At 43.0% G+C, this 17,362-nt stretch overlaps 1 protein-coding gene across 2 annotated transcripts in view; it reads right to left on the bottom strand.

Moving 5' to 3' along the window:
- NDRG3 (NDRG family member 3) overlaps positions 1 to 17,362 on the bottom strand; it is a 113,116-nt gene that overhangs the window by 36,524 nt on the left and 59,230 nt on the right. For both annotated transcript variants that reach the window (XM_073562909.1, XM_073562910.1), the window contains exons 4-7: positions 13,196 to 13,301; positions 10,348 to 10,468; positions 10,140 to 10,202; positions 9,988 to 10,048 (exon numbers count right to left, since the gene is read on the bottom strand). In XM_073562909.1, coding sequence (XP_073419010.1) covers positions 9,988 to 10,048; positions 10,140 to 10,202; positions 10,348 to 10,468; positions 13,196 to 13,301 — 351 coding nt within the window. The remainder of the gene's footprint in view (positions 1 to 9,987; positions 10,049 to 10,139; positions 10,203 to 10,347; positions 10,469 to 13,195; positions 13,302 to 17,362) is intronic.

Genomic DNA, 17,362 nt, shown 5'->3' with positions numbered 1-17,362 from the left:
TCGTGATGTTTCTTCTGGACGTCTCAGAGTCATGCCGGTCGCGTTTACGACTGCCGCTCCCACCACTCGAGCGGCTGCTCCTGGTATGCTGGCGGCCCGGCCTGGCATCTGGCGAGAGCTCTTGCTGCTGCTCATCTTGCCCCACTTCCATCATGAAGCCTTGGGCATGAGTGCGTCTTCTGTGGTCATCCCCCTTATGTAAGGGAGATCCACTGCACTCTCCGCCTCCTCCAGTTACCCCCACAGCCCCTCCCCCCCGCCATGCCACTGGGATCTTATCTTGCCGGCCGGCGTTTTCCCTGCACCTCCATCTTGAATCCTGGTACCGTCTCCTGACGTCACGCAGGCACACCCTTCCCAGCGTGCCCTGCGGAAGTGGCCGCTCCTGACACTGCATTCTCCGTGCTCCAGGATGCGGCAGAGGGGAAGAGGGCGGCGCAGTAGCCACGGCAGAGACCAAGGACCCCAGGCCGTGCTGCTTCTGCGCCCGCTCGGACGCTGAGCCCCCGCGGACGGCGCTTCCCTCCCGACGCACGGCACCCAGGACCTTGCCTGTTCTTCCACGCCGGCACGAGAGAGGGGCAGGTACGTGATCTTCAGTACACGGGTCCCTGTCAGGACAGGAAACCCAACTGAAGCGAGGGAGAGGTACCGCCCCTTTTATCTTCAGTAGGGTTCCTATCCTGACTGGGCAGATCCCCTCTCTCATGTGTGCAGTCATGGGAGACGGGAAAAAAAATGTGTGTTTTTTCATTAAAACACTTATTGTGTTTATTTAACCCTTGACTGACTCTAGGATTAGTAATGGATAGGTTTGTTATTGACACCTCCATTACTAATCTGGGCTTAATGTCACCTTACAAGAGAAAGGTGGCATTAACCCCCTATTACTCCTGCTACAGGGCAAGTGGGAAGAACCAGGCAAAGCTCCAAATTAGGCTCATCTAATAGATGCACCTTTTCTGGGCAGCTGGGGGCTGCTGTTTTTAGGCTGTGGGGGGCCAATATCAATGGCCCCTTACCAGCCTGAGAATATCAGCCCTCAGCTGTCAGGTTGGTTGTCAAAAATAGGGGGGACCCCACGCTGTTTTTTAAAAAAAAAAAAATTAAAAAACCAGCGTGGAGACCCCCTCTATTCTTGAGAACCATCCTTGATGAAGCAGAGTAAGTTTCGTCTGGCTGGTTCATAAACTGAGGAGGACCTCACGTCGGGTTTTCTTTCATTCTGCTCTCCTGCTTGCTTGTTGCCGGCAGAGCAGGAGAGCAGAATGTCAGCATCGGTCAGCACCAGCCGCCGGGAACAGCACTTACTGTAGCGCTACTTCCTGGCGGCCGTCCATGTGGTCCTGATGCGGCTCATGTGCGGCACACTGTTGCAACACGGAGGTACAACGTGTCCACATGGACAGCTCCGGTACACTGTTTACCGCCATCATCTGGATGTGTGAAACTGGCCTTAAAGATTTCTGGGTGGGACAGATGTCCTAGAGTTCTCCAGGGCTTATATTTTATTTTAATGTTTAAAGGCATTGTCCCACAATGGTTTTTTTTTTTTTTTCTTCTCTAAATCTTTTTCATTTAAAAAAAAAAAATAAAAAAAAAAAACTCAAAGGTTCCTGGGATTCAAACGGTTTTTTGAGCAAAACCTTTAAGACACAGGCATGGAAACATTTCATCTCAGAGAATCAGCTGTGATCTGATGCTGTGAAACCTGTATAGACTTTCTTCCTCCCCAGGAACTGTGGTATGATCAGACATTGTTCCTGTACGGTGAGAGACAGCCATTACACAGTAGGGGCACATTTAGGCCGGGAGCACATGCGAGAAACATGGCCGAGTCTGGCATCTTAACGCCCAGTTCACACGTGGCTTTTTTTGCATTTCCGCAGCGGTTTTAACCACGCGATTTTGCCGCGAAAACTAAGCATCCCATGCATTCCTATGTGATTCCGCAATGCTGTGCCAATGCTGTGGTTTTTACCGCGGCGGCATAGCGTCGCGGTAAAAAACGCAGCATGCTCATTAATTTTGCGGAATCGTGCCCATGATTGGAATACAAGACTAGAAGGATACAACTTATTTGCAAGAAACAGACTTGATAAACGAGGAGGGGGTGTCGCATTGTATGTTAGAAACGCCTATATCTGCACAGAGATTGAAGCTTCAGAGACTGGGAGTTCTGTGGAAACTGTTTGGATAAGAATACAAGGACAGAACAATGGAAAGGACACCATTGTAGGCATTTACTACAGGCCGCCTGTGCAAGCTGAAGCTATGGATGAACTCTTTATGCATCAAATGGCCAAGTTCTCCAAAAAATATGACATAGTTGTCATGGGAGATTTCAACTATCCAGACATTTGTTGGGAATCTCTCTCAGGCAAAACTAACAGGTCAAGGAAATTCTTATCCTCTCTTGCTGACAACTTTATCTTCCAAAAGGTAAGGGAGAAAACAAGGGGAACTGCTACCTTGGATCTAATCCTTATAAACAGGGAGGAAATGGTTGAGGAGGTAAAAGTGGCTGGGACCCTAGGAGGTAGCGACCATGCTATTTTAGAATTTTGGATAACTAGAGGCGGAAGACCTGTGAAGACTCAGACGTCAAGGTTAGATTTCAGAAAGGCAGATTTTAAGGGATTCAGAAAGAGAATTGGAGGGATCCAATGGCTGGATATCCTTAAAGACAAAAATGTCCAGGAAGGATGGGAAATCTTGAAAAATGAAATTCTCAAAGCACAGTTGTTAACAATTCCGAAAAGAGGGAAGAATAGGAAGCAGTTAAGGAAACCAGGATGGATGAACACAGAACTTAAGCACATGCTAAAAAGGAAGAAAAAAATGTTTATAAAATGGAAAGAGGGAGGCATATCTAAAGAAGAATATAATGCTGTCTGCAGAACCTGCAGGGCACAAATCAGATTATCTAAAGCTGAAAATGAATTGAGGCTTGCAAGAGATGTCAAAAGCAATAATAAAGGATTTTGGGGATATGTCAAAAGTAAAAGAAAAGTCAAAGATGCTATAGGATTTTTACAGGATGAAAATGATGAAATGGTAAGACAGGATGTTGAGAAGGCTGAACTTTTAAATTCCTATTTTGCATCTGTTTTCTCTCAGAAAGGAAATGTAACATCAACTGTTATTCACTGTCCTATTAAGGGAATAGAAGAATCCAGGATATCTATAAACAGAAAGATAGTGAGGAAACACTTAGCTAGCCTAAATGAATTCAAGTCTCCAGGTCCAGATGAATTACACCCCAGAGTACTGAAGGAGATAGCAGAAGAAATTTTTGAACCCCTCTCTATAATCTTTGAAAATTCTTGGAGAACAGGAGAAGTGCCAGAAGACTGGAGAAGAGCAAATGTTGTTCCTATCTTCAAAAAGGGGAAGAAGGTGGACCCAGGTAACTATAGGCCGGTGAGTCTGACTTCTATACCAGGAAAGATCTTTGAACAAATTATTAAACAACATGTATGTCAATACCTGGATAAGAATGAAGTGATTAAACAGAGTCAGCATGGGTTTGTAACTAATAAGTCATGTCAGACTAACTTAATTTCCTTCTATGACGGTATCACTGATTGGGTGGATCAAGGAAATGCTGTAGATATAGTATATCTTGACTTCAGCAAAGCATTTGACAAAGTCTCTCATACAATCCTTATTGAAAAAATGATTAAGTATGGAATGGACAAGGCAACTGTTAGGTGGATTCATAACTGGCTTAGTGATCGGACCCAAAGAGTGGTCGTAAATGGCTGCACATCCAGTTGGAAGAATGTCTCAAGTGGGGTACCACAGGGCTCTGTCCTGGGCCCTGTATTGTTCAACATCTTTATCAACGATTTAGATGAAGGAATTGAGGGTAAACTGATTAAATTTGCTGATGACACAAAGCTAGGAGGGATAGCTAATACTAGAGAAGAGAGAGAGAGGATTCAAAAAGATTTAAATAAACTGGAGAAGTGGGCAGCAACTAACAGAATGGTTTTTAACAGGGAGAAATGCAAAGTACTACATCTGGGCAATAAAAATGGAAAAAGCATATATAGAATGGGAGGAATAGGGCTAAGTGACAGCACATGTGAAAAAGACTTGGGTATACTAATAGATCACAGACTGAATATGAGTCAACAGTGTGATGCAGCAGCAAAAAAGGCAAATGCAATTCTAGGATGTATTAACAGAAGCATACAGTCTAGATCACGTGAAGTCATTATTTCCCTCTACTCCTCTTTGGTCAGACCTCATCTGGAATATTGTGTCCAGTTTTGGGCACCACATTTTAAAAAAGACATCAACAAACTGGAGCAAGTTCAGAAAAGAGCGACCAGAATGGTGACCGGTCTGCAAACCCTGTCTTATGAGGAAAGGTTGCAGGATTTGGGAATGTTTAGTTTGCAAAAGAGAAGACTGAGAGGAGACTTAATAGCTGTCTACAAATATCTAAAGGGCTGTCACATTGTAGAAGGATCAACTTTATTCTCATTTGCACAAGGAAAGACTAGAAGCAATGGGATGAAACTGAATGGGAGGAGACACAGATTAGATATTAGAAAAAACTTTTTGACAGTTAGAGTGATCAATGAGTGGAACAGGCTGCCACGAGAAGTGGTGAGTTCTCCTTCAATGGAAGTCTTCAAACAGAGGCTGGACAGACATCTGACTGGGATGATTTAGCGAATCCTGCTTTGAGCAGGGGGTTGGACCAGATGGCCCAGGAGGTCCCTTCCAACTCTACGATTCTATGATTCTATGATTCTATGATTGTTCCGCTTACTTCCCGCATGTGGCTGTGCACAACATGCAGAAAGTAAGCAGAACAATTGCGGATGGTACCCACGGTCCGGAGGAGAGGAGACTGTCCTCCAGGCTCTGGGTACCATATCCCTGTAAAAAATAGAATTTAAAATAAAAAAAAATATTGTTATTCTTACCTTCTGATGTCCCAAGCAGCCTTCCCACCTCTCTCCACGCTCTCGTTCCCAGTAATCCTTTGCGAAAATGCCCGCAATGGCGTCCGTTCTCACAGGATCGCGACGCCGGTCATTCGCGCAACGTCATTGTGAATTACCGCAAGACGTCGCAATCCCGCGAGAACGGACGCCATCGTGGGCATTTTCGCAAAGGATTACTGGGAACGGCTGCGCGGGACGTCGGAAGGTAAGAACACCACTTTTTTTACATTTTATCTTTTACTACTGATGCTGCATAGGCGGCCTCAGTAGTGAAAAGTTGGTCACACTTGTCAAACACTGTGTTTGACGAGTGTGACCAACCTGTCAACCAGTTCTCCAAGCGATGCTACAGATCACTTGCAAAATGCTAGTTTTTCCAAGGGAAAATCGCGGGAATTTAAAATGCGATTTTCCCGCGGAATGGAATTCCGGAATTCTCGCGGTAATTTCCACGAGAGTTCCGTTACGTGTGCACATAGCCTAATACCCGACACTGCCGCCGGCACTCTGGAGTGGAGCATGCGGCTGCATAGCAATACATGGAGCTGCTTGTATTAACATGCGAGACTCAGCCGAGTTTCTCGCATTTGTGATCCCAGCCTTACAAGTTCTCAGCACAGGAATTTATTATTTTTTTTTCTCCACACTTGTGGAGAGGACTCAAGATTTATAAAAAGAAATTAAAGGGAAACCCCTTTAATATTCCTGTATGTAAATTGATCCCTATACTGCATGTGTGATATCAGGCTCAGTTCATGAAAGCTGGGTGTGAGCAGATCACGCTGTCCTCAACTCTGCAGTTCTGCCCTTCTATGAGCGCTGCATCAATTTCCTCCTCCAGAGAAGGAAGTTGGTGGTCAAAACAAGGCACAGAAGTGAGGACCATGGCAAACTGCACACACCTGAGCTTTCATGAACCCATCACACATTGAGCAAGGGAATCAATTTACAGACAGTAGCATCAGGGTTTTAAAATAAGCTTTAGAAGTAGGATCTCCCTGTCCAGAGATGTTAACACGTCATAAGCAGAGAAAAAAAAAAGAAATTGGACTTGATAAACAGACTTTATAAACGAGGAGGAGGTGTCGCATTGTATGTTAGAAACGTGTATATCTGCACAGAGATTGAAGCTTCAGAGACTGGGAGTTCTGTGGAAACTGTTTGGGTAAGAATACAAGGACAGAACAATGGAAAGGACACCATTGTAGGCATTTACTACAGGCCTCCTGTGCAAGCTGAAGATATGGATGAACTCTTTATGCATCAAATGGCCAAGTTCTCCAAAAAATATGACAGTTGTTATGGGAGATTTCAACTATCCAGACATTTGTTGGGAATCTCTCTCAGGCAAAATTAACAGGTCAAGGAAATTCTTATCCTCTCTTGCTGACAACTTTATCTTCCAAAGGGTAGGGGAAAAAACAAGGGGAACTGCTACCTTGGATCTAATCCTTATAAACAGGGAGGAAATGGTTGAGGAGGTAAAAGTGGCTGGGACCCTAGGAGGTAGCAACCATGCTATTTTAGAATTTTGGATAACTAGAGGAGGAAGACCTGTGAAGACTCAGACGTCAAGGTTAGATTTCAGAAAGGCAGATTTTAAGGGATTCAGAAAGAGAATTGGAGGGATCCAATGGCTGGATATCCTTAAAGACAAAAATGTCCAGGAAGGATGGGAAATCTTGAAAAATGAAATTCTCAAAGCACAATTGTTAACAATTCCAAAAAAGGGAAGAATAGGAAGCATTTAAGGAAACCAGGATGGATGAACACAGAACTTAAGCACATGATAAAAAGGAAGAAAAAAAAAAAGTTTATAAAATGGAAAGAGGGAGGCATATCTAAAGAAGAATATAATGCTGTCTGCAGAACATGCCGGGTACAAATCAGATTATCTAAAGCGGACAATGAATTGAGGCTTGCAAGAGATGTCAAAAGCAATAATAAAGGATTTTGGGGATATGTCAAAAGTAAAAAGAAAAGTCAAAGATGCTATAGGATTTTTACAGGATGAAAATGATGAAATGGTAAGACAATGTTGAGAAGGCCAAACTTTTAAATTCCTATTTTGCATCTGTTTCTCTCAGAAAGGAAATGTAACATCAACTGTTCTTCACTGTCCTATTAAGGGAATAGAAGAATCCAGGATATCTATAAACAGAAAGATAGTGAGGAAACACTTAGCTAACCTAAATGAATTCAAGTCTCCAGGTCCAGATGAATTACACCCCAGAGTACTGAAGGCGATAGCAGAAGAAATTTTTGAACCCCTCTCCATAATCTTTGAAAATTCTTGGAGAACAGGAGAAGTGCCAGAAGACTGGAGAAGAGCAAATATTGTTCCCATCTTCAAAAAAGGGGAAGGTGGACTCAGGCAACTATAGGCCGGGGAGTCTGACTTCTATACCAGGAAAGATCTTTGAACAAATTATTAAACATGTATGTCAGTACCTGGATAAGAATAAAGTGATTAAACAGAGTCAGCATGGGTTTGTAACTAATAAGTCATGTCAGACTAACTTAATTTCCTTCTATGACGGAATCACTGATTGGGTGGATCAAGGAAATGCTGTAGATATAGTGTATCTTGACTTCAGCAAAGCATTTGACAAAGTCTCTCATACAATCCTTATTGAAAAAATGACTAAGTATGGAATGGACAAGGCAACTGTTAGGTGGATTCATAACTGGCTTAGTGATCAGACCCAAAGAGTGATCATAAATGGCTGCACATCCAGTTGGAAGAATGTCTCAAGTGGGGTACCACAGGGCTCTGTATTCAACATCTTTATCAACGATTTATATGAAGGAATTGAGGGTAATCTGATTAAATTTGCTGATGACACAAAGCTAGGAGGGATAGCTAATACTAGAGAAGAGAGAGAGGATTCAAAAAGATATAAACTGGAGCAGTGGGCAGAAACTAACAGAATGGTGTTTAACAGGGAAAAATGCAAAGTACTACATCTGGGCAATAAAAATGAAAAAGCATATATAGAATGGGAGGAATAGGGCAAAGCAACAGCACATGTGAAAAAAAGACTTGGGTATACTAATAGATCACAGACTGAATATGAGTCAGTGTGATGCAGCAGCAAAAAAGGCAAATGCAATTCTTGGATGTATTAACAGAAGCATACAGTCTAGATCACGTGAAGTCATTATTTCCCTCTACTCCTCTTTGGTCAGACCTCATCTGGAATATTGTGTCCAGTTTTGGGCACCACATTTTAAAAAAGACATCAACAAACTGGAGCAAGTTCAGAAAAGAGCGACCAGAATGGTGACCGGTCTGCAAACCCTGTCTTATGAGGAAAGGTTGCAGGATTTGGGAATGTTTAGTTTGCAAAAGAGAAGACTGAGAGGAGACTTAATAGCTGTCTACAAATATCTAAAGGGCTGTCACATTGTAGAAGGATCATCTGTATTCTCATTTGCACAAGGAAAGACTAGAAGCAATGGGATGAAACTGAATGGGAGGAGACACAGATTAGATATTAGAAAAAACTTTTTGACAGTTAGAGTGATCAATGAGTAGAACAGGCTGCCACGAGAAGTGGCGAGTTCTCCTTCAATGGAAGTCTTCAAACAGAGGCTGGACAGACATCTGATTGGGATGATTTAGCGAATCCTGCTTTGAGCAGCAGGTTGGACCAGATGGCCCAGGAGGTCCCTTCTAACTCTACTATTCTATGACTTCTCTGGAATAAAACCTTGGATCGCAGATGAGGGGGTTTTCACCACTAGAACAACCCCTTCTCGATCTGAAGGATTGGGGTGAAAAAGTTAAATTGCATATTCATCCCTGCTGCCGCTCCAGCAGTGCCGAAACCCTTGTGCCGTTATGACATGCAAGCCCTGTGCCCAATCAGTGCTCATGTTGGTCGCCGCCGAACATTTTACAAAATTAACGGGAAGTCAGGTCTGTGGCAACTGCCTCTAGATATTTTTTGTCCAAAAGCAGGGACAGCGATGCCGGCACCGATTGGGCGCTTGGCTCACGTGTCATAACAGCATGAGAGTACAAGGGCTTTCCCCCCCCCCCCCCCATATGTGCCAAACATTCAGATAGAGAAGGGTTTGTCTTAGTAGTAGACAACCCCTTTAATCTGCAATTTCATTCTGCTTTCTATGACGTGCGTGCACATATAGTTTGATTAGAAGGGGGGGACACACACACACACACACACACACACACACACACACACACACAAGGAGACAATCGTAAACCAGCTTCAATTCGGCCATGTTCCCACATTGCTTTTTTTGCAATTTAAAAGCTGTGTTTTACAGTACTAGCTAGAGCTAAGAGATTTCAGAAATCTCACACATTGTCTTTTCCTGACTTAATTGTTTAATTACTGAGTTTTGAAAGCTGCTTTCTGTGGGTAAAAAATAAGCTGTGACATGCTGCAAAGTGCAAAAATGCAGGCATCAGGTTTTGTTGCTGGACACTCAGGGACAGGCAGTAAACATCAGCATGAAAGATGCAGCAAAACTGGCTTTTTAAGCAGCTTTTTTACTGCCAAGAGAGCACTTTTGCCTGAAAGTTATTAAAAAAAAACAAAAAAACGTGTGAACATAGCCAAAGGCTGAAGTCACATGTGGTAAGTTTTTCCAATAGAAGAGACCAGCATGGTACAGATTTCACCATCTTCCATGTAACAAGAATGTGAGGAATCAGCAACAAGATATACAAGTGGATTCACAGGAAAAATTCTTCCACTTGTGGACCTTTACTGTGATGTGTAAAATATAGGTTTTAGCTTCGCCTGGGGCCAATGAAGCTTCACATTAGGTTTATATTGCATTTAAAGGCCAAAGTGTGCAGCTCTTATCAAAGTGATCTTTTGAGAACTTCTTGGAATAAAAACAAATAGACGACATCACAGACCATTGAGTGCCACAATTAATAAGGGCTCTGGAGAAAACGTTTACACATTTTCTTCCTGTACTAAGCTTTCTCTTTATAACATTTTTGCTTTACTTCCAAACTAGGGTGGGAGGGTTGTAGTGTACTCACAGTAAATTTTGACAAGACATAGGCACCAGCTCCAACACCAATTCCAATGATTGATCGCAGACTAGAAAAAAAAAGTGCATTGAAATAAGTTTCCCAATCTTCCCACTTACAAACAATTATAATTCCCGCTAGAAATGTAATGTGTTATTTACTTTAGGTGGGTAAGGACCGCAGATAACATCTCGGCCAGTTCGTCCAAAGTCGGGTACTGATACCTGAAAGAGGCAAATACTCTATGAAAAAGCACAAACTGTCCTCTCTGCTTTGAGCAAGTACAAAGCTTAAGACCACACTCTGCAAGGCACAGAAACTTCAACCATCAGAATATTTACAAAAAACACAACTAATGACTGAACTTACCCCGTGGGAAACGGGGGTGCTCCCACCTGCTGACCTGGAGCATCCACATGGCAAACTGCAAAATACTGGGTAATTTCATGCATGTCTTCATAGTTAAAGAATGTGTTGAAGCAGGATTTATCTAGAACACAATGATTTTCATTAGGTGCAGCTCACCACGCACATCGACAGCAAAAAAAAAAAAAACAAAACAAAAACACAGGTTAGCGATACTGGACTCAAGCGTTATTGGTAGACAATAAGATGTGTAGGCAGGACCAATACTATCAGCCATACTGTATACTGCCTGTAGCCTCCTCCGCGCCAATAGTCTGATGATGCATTGTATAGAGGCGGCATCTTCACTGCATATGCAAAAGAAGGCATTTGCCAGTTCTCTTCCCAGGAAAGCGCTCAAAGTCTGATCCAACACAGCAATCACACGACCGCTCTGCCCAGTGTACCACTATATACTGGCATCTTTTGCTTCATGCACTACTAACTTTCTGATTTTAAAGGGGGAAGTTTCCTTCCACACTTGGCCCACTTTTCCAGTGATCTGTGATTATCAAGTTCATAGGCGATCAGCCTTTTTCCTTCAGGCATCACCACACATGCAGTTATAGCGCCATTTATTCCATGTCACTTTACATGTGAATGAATGTAACCCATCGGTTTAACAAGCCTTATGCGCATTACAAAAAAGAATAAATGTATTTTAATTTTTTTTTTTTTTTTTTTTTTTTTAAATTAATGACCTCAGGCAGTTTGCTTATATTTTGCAAACCCTTGACATAAAGATAGTGGGACAACCCCTTTTAGTTAATCAGAGGTGTTTGGGAGAAGACTGGTGTACACTTGGTTCTTCTGCTTGTTAGTGCCGATTGTCTCACGCTGACCAGCATTTGTCTGTATGGGCTGCAGGTGGAGTTGCAGTGACCAGATCGGTAATACCCATATAACAGGAAGCTTCCCCAACACATCTGATGAGAGATGAAGCCATTCTTTTAAGTGATTCTACAGCCAGCAACAGAGCGCAGCTCACAAGCTGTAAAAACTTCTGGTTTCTATAGCAACCCAACTGCAAAACTGACCATTCACCCCAAATGCATGTATTTAAGATCATCTATAACATGCAAAACACAAATCTTTAAAGCTTAAGAAAAAAAAAAAAAAATGTGATTCAGGCTTTATATCTCACAGTGTCATAACTTTTCATATTTCTTGACAAAGCTCACTGTACCATGAAGTGTAATGAAGAACATATTATAAGGGAAACCCATAGTTTCCCCATTGTTCCTTGGTTTGCCTCTGCAGCCTTCATCATTCGATAAAGAGGGCCTGGCAACAATTCTTCAGCTCATAAAGAGTATGGCGATGCCAAACAAGGTTTTCCATTCTTGGGATTGAGCCATGTAACCATTTATTTTTTCTACAATGGAGAACACAAATGCTCATTTTTCTGCACTCAGTACCATATTTATCCATCTAATTTTTGGTCTAAACAAATGATTTAATCTATTGAACTTTTCGTAATTCAGAGACTAGAAAACCTGTTTTATTTTCACAGTTTAATGTCTACTTGACAATTTCATAGCCTAATAGGACATTTAGGGATGTGGTGATACCATACTTATTTTTTTTTTAAGTGGTAAAAGTAAGGGAGGATTTAAAAAAAACAAAAAAAAAAAAAAAAAAACACCACACCCCCACACGCATATGTAGTGACCCAGTCCAGAGTGTGTCTGTCCCTTTAAGTAATACTGAATTGTGAGTAACTTCTGTACACTACTGCTCACTCGCTAACTGGCTCTCCACATTATTTGTGAGCGGTAATTCTCCATTTCTAGTCACCTTTTCATTTGCTGTGTTCTGTCGCCATCTAATGGTGAAAGTGTACAATGACTGAATTATCGTTTTGTAAGGATCTGAGATGCGAGCTCGGTCTCCTATTGGCCAGCTCAGTCACATGGTCAATAGGAGGAGCCGTTTTTCCAGGCTAGTCTAGAATGTTCTTTAATCTGAGGGATGCCTTCAGTGAGAGCAGAACACTCGTGGAGGAGGTTTTTACCTCAAGATCTCCTGCAGGCGTAAAAGCCTGGGTACCCTCTCTAACCTGTACAGACATCATTCTATTTCTGACAGGATTCACCACATCTAAAGTATTGCTGATAGGATTCACCACAGTTTCTACAGTCACCTATAAGTACTTGTGCACATGCCATGACACACTGTGGCGCTAACCCCAAGTACAGGTCTGTAACCTCTAGTTGCTGCGTCTACCTCCCTCTGTAAAATACCAAAAGACACTGTCCAGTGCTTTTAAAGCTCCAGACCCCAATCACATCTCAGCATCCAAGTGTGAACTGTAATTGCTGTGGACTACCCATGAGAGACTGTTCCTTATTTGTTCCAAGTTATTATTCCCGTTCCTGCTGAAGTAAAAGCAACTGTTATCCCCAAGACCGGTGTGTGTCATAATTCCTTCTGCTGCAGACACCGTGTGGGGGTGGATAGCAGGGAACGTTCGGCCTGGCCATTACAGACAGACACACACACACACAAACATTACAATACCACAGCAGAACTATGAAGAAACTATAGTGTCAACCCACATGTCTACAGGGCTTTTAGCAGGCTTCAGGCTGCCATGTCAACCCATTAGGTTCCCACAATTGAATGCTCAGGGGATGAGGCTCCTGTTACTCTTCACCAATAGCAAGCAAATAGAGCCCCCAACATGATGGTGGCCTAGTCAGTACACCAGGTATAGCACACTGCTCTGCAGTCATGTCATAAGGACATGGATGACCCTGCATAATCTGTCATCCTATAAAAGTAAACTGAACACAAAAGCAGAGATACTCACGGTTCAGGCCGATGTCATGGTAGGTAAGAATCACTGGTTTCTTGGCTCTTGGGGTGCCCCTCATGGTGACATGTAACACACCATAAGCAGTCTCAATGTCATGCTCCTACATAAAACCCAGAAAATGTATGGCTGAAACAGGCAAAATGTGCACTGTATGCAGAGAACAAAAGGTTAATGACAAGGGCTGTAGTTATAACCATTCCTCAGTGTATGCAAATATAGTAGCATTACCAGTCACATTCAATATAGTAAATCCTCATCCCCCCAACTGGAGATATCGAATCCTGAACTTACCAATGGAGCCAGGGAAAAATCTATGCGATCTACATCCAAGTATGCCATAGGTAAAGTAGACGGGTGGTAGGAACAACAAGTCGTCCAAAAACATAAGCAATGTATGAGCAGAGTGGATTAATGGCTGACTAAGTGGATTACAACTTGTAAGAAGGATGATGGGTGACTGCAGACAAACATTCGGCATTATCCATAGCTCATGGCATAAACCCTGTGTAAGCATGGGCACGGTAAAAACACTCATTTGGCCTGCCGTACATTTTCAGTCACTAGAACACAGGTCTCTTGTGCATCTCCAGTTACAAATCTACAACTTCCAGCACAGCACACTGATGCCTTCTCTGTCCTGTCATTGAGGACTAAATATAAAAAAGGTATCAGGGACAGAATACACATGGTCAGACAATACCTGCTGTCCACAGGATTACATACAACCCATTCATCATAGTTAACAGATGTACTACAGAAAGTCTCAGCTTTAGGTGTCCAAGATTTAAAGCGTGCACTAGAAACTTTAAAGTTCAGTCATGGGCCCCCTTATTCAATCTTACTTTTTTTTGTTTGAAACCCAAAGAGGAAGAAGAATGCACAATTGCATAAATTACCCCAACATAAAAATATATTGTATATAATTTTTTTTCCTGACTGTGTATGGTTTCTGTATAGGCATTTGGCTCATTTATTGAATATAGAATTCATATATTTTTAACATTGCTATATAATCTATTTAACATGAATTTTAAACTATGGGTTCTTATTTATGAAGATATAATGTATAGTACGATATAGATATAAAGTGTGTATATATGTTCCTGGATTTATTGTATTTACCCTTTATTTTGTTATACATTTTGTGTGGCGCACCTTTAAGCGTTTTTGGTTTGTGGTTTTATGCCAATTTCAGACAACTATTGCAAGATTTCTAAGCCTTTATTCGATATTCATTATTTTGGGGTTTAAATGTCAATGTGCTCATGGTCTTTATCCAAAATATTCCTGGCAAATTTGTTTGAGAAGTACATATACATACACAAGTGGCAATCTTTGGCAAATTCGTCATTTTGAGAAATTTCCAGGAACATTTGGATGAAGACCACGAGCACATTGACACCAACCCAAACAATGACGAGTGAATAAATGCTTCGAAAATTTTGCAAAAAACGGCAAGTTGTGTGTTTTTTGTTTGGCATGAATCTTGTAAAAAAAAAACAAAAAACAAAACAAAGTATGATAAATAAGGGGTCCCATGACTAAGCTTTAGAGTGTTTTTCTAGTCCAAACTTTAAGTCTCTTAAACACCTAAAGCTGAGACTAGGATGAACAGATTGTATACAAATACACCTTAGATTGTATGTACTGTATTATACATGAGGCCAGCACCCCCTCATCCACAACCTGGTAGGCACAGCCGCCCCCCGCCCCCCCTTGCAGCTGATTTATGCTTGAAAGTAGTGCATGGCAGTGAATATCCATTCCATTTAATAGCAGGCACACATGATCGCCCGGCAGCTGCAGGAGCCAGCTGCTGTTCCTGTGCTCGCTATTAAAGATTAATAAATATTCACTGCTCTCCATACCTATGGGAGTGGAATGCAGTTAATATTACTTTCTCTTTAGCAGTGGACACAGGGGTTAGTTGCAGCAGCTGGCTCCTACCTCCTGTGACCTGATGCTCCCACTCCCCATCCACAGCAGGTACATCTGGACTACAAGATGCACCCTTCCACATTTTCCTCCAGTTTTGGAGGAAAAAAGTGCGTCTTATAGTCCGAAAAATATGGTAAACTTGTGAACGGCAGTATTCTCTGATGGCATCAGATTTAGGATCACAGTATGACAAAGTCATGATTCACTGATTTACTAAAATTGTACAACACAGTAAGATCCAGTCAGCCAACAAGGCTTACCATGTAAAGTGCAGCTTCATGTAGCTCAGGATTGAGACGTCACCTTCTCTACCAATGGTCTACACAGGTACCAGCCAGCATGCTCTTTGGATCAATAGATTGTTGATATAAGGGGTGGGCTTGGGAGCTACAATGGGGAAGATGCTCAGCTACTTACCGGTAGCGGTGTTTTTCAGGAGCTCATGACAGCACCACGAGAGAGGGGATCCACCCTTCGGGGACAGGAAACCTACAGACAAAGGGCGGCCCTCTCTCCTGCCTCAGTTGGATTACAGAGCATGAGAGGATCTCCCTGGTTAGTAGCAATTCATATATACACAGACAAACTAAATATTCTTCACCCTTGTGACTAACGTTTTAACTGAAAAAAGGTGCTGATCCAAGACGTGAGAGCAGAGGGAGGGAATGTAAAGGTGCTGTCATGGGCTCCTGAAAAACACCGCTACCGGTAAGTAGCTGAGCATTTATTTTAGTCACCATGACAGCACCACGAGAGATTTACAGAGATGAAGAGAACTCTTAGGGAGGGATAGCTGCCTCAAGCACCTTTCTCTCAAACGTGAGGTCGGCAGACCCGCCTAAATCCAATCTATAGTGGTTAAAACACATGGATGGAGAGGGCCACATGGCTGTCTTAGATATGTCCTCGATGGATACTTCCGATCTCTCTGCCCAGGATGTTGCCATGACCCGAGTAGAGTGCGCCCTTATGCCTTCTGGAATTTCTAGCCCACCTGCTGTATAAGCAAAATAAATTGCCTCCCTAATCCACCTAGCTAGGGTGTTTTTGGACACCAAGTCCTTTTCTGGCTCCCTGAAGAGATACAAACAGGGCATTGTCCCTTTCCCATGGTTCTGTGGCCGAAATGTAACTACAGAGGCACCTTCTTACATCTAAAGAATGGAGCTTCTGCTCAGTCGGGTTAGTGGGGTTCGGGCAGAAGGATGGGAGGACTACTTCTTGTAGTCTGTGGAACTTTGAGGCAACTTTGGGCAGATACAAGGGGTCTGGCTTTAAGGTGACCCTATCTTCTCCAAACTGGGTGTATGGAGGTATCCTAGAGAGGGCTTGTAGATCACTAACCCTCCTGGCTGACGTTAGGGCAACCAACAGGGCAGTCTTGAAGGAAAGGATTTTTATGGGGACAGAATCAATAGGCTCAAAAGCGGGTTCTGATAAAGCTGATAAAACTAAGTTGAGGTCCCATGGAACCAGCTTCTGTTTAATGATGGGTCTGGATCTCGCTGCTGCTTTAATGAATCTTGCCACCCAGTAATTGTTTGCTAGGTTGCAGTTGTAAAATGCCCCTAGAGCCGAAACCTGGACTCTAAGTGCATTTGTGGCTAAACCCATCTCCAACCCTTTCTGAAGGAATTCCAGTATCTGGGTCAATGCGGATTTTTTGACCAACCTCCACCCCTGAGGCTGATAAGAAGCTTTTCCAGACTCTGGCATAGATACTTGTTGTGGAGGCTTTCCGACTTTTTAATAGGGTGTTGACTAGTCCCCGGGAAAACCCCCTCCGCCTTAGCAGCTCCCCCTCAAACTCCATGCCGTTAGGTGTAATTTGGAAACCCGTGGGTGATACACTGGACCCTGGGACAGAAGGTCCAGGAGCTCTGGGAGAATCCATGGCTGGGATACAGACATCTTCCTCAGCCAAGGAAACCAAGGCCTCCTGGGCCAGAAAGGGGCTACCAAGAGCGTGAGCCCTGTCCTCCCGAATCTTCCTCAGTACCATCGGAATCAGATTCAGTAGGGGGGGGGGGGGGGGAGGAGAGAGGCATACGCCAGGTCAAAGCTCCACGGAATCAGGAGAGCACCCACTGCATACGGGTTCTCTCTGGGATCCAGAGAACAAAAACGTAGGGAGCTGTCTGTTCTTTCTGCTGGCGAACAAGTCTATTTCTGGGAGACCCCACCTGTGTACGATCTGTCCGAAGACGGCCCTCTTTAGTGCCC

The sequence above is a fragment of the Dendrobates tinctorius genome, unplaced genomic scaffold, assembly GCF_039654945.1.
Source record: "Dendrobates tinctorius isolate UK_male_01 unplaced genomic scaffold, ASM3965494v1 ptg000370l, whole genome shotgun sequence".
Classification (NCBI taxonomy): Eukaryota; Metazoa; Chordata; class Amphibia; order Anura; family Dendrobatidae; genus Dendrobates; species Dendrobates tinctorius.
This window is presented reverse-complemented; position numbering and strand designations above follow the sequence as displayed.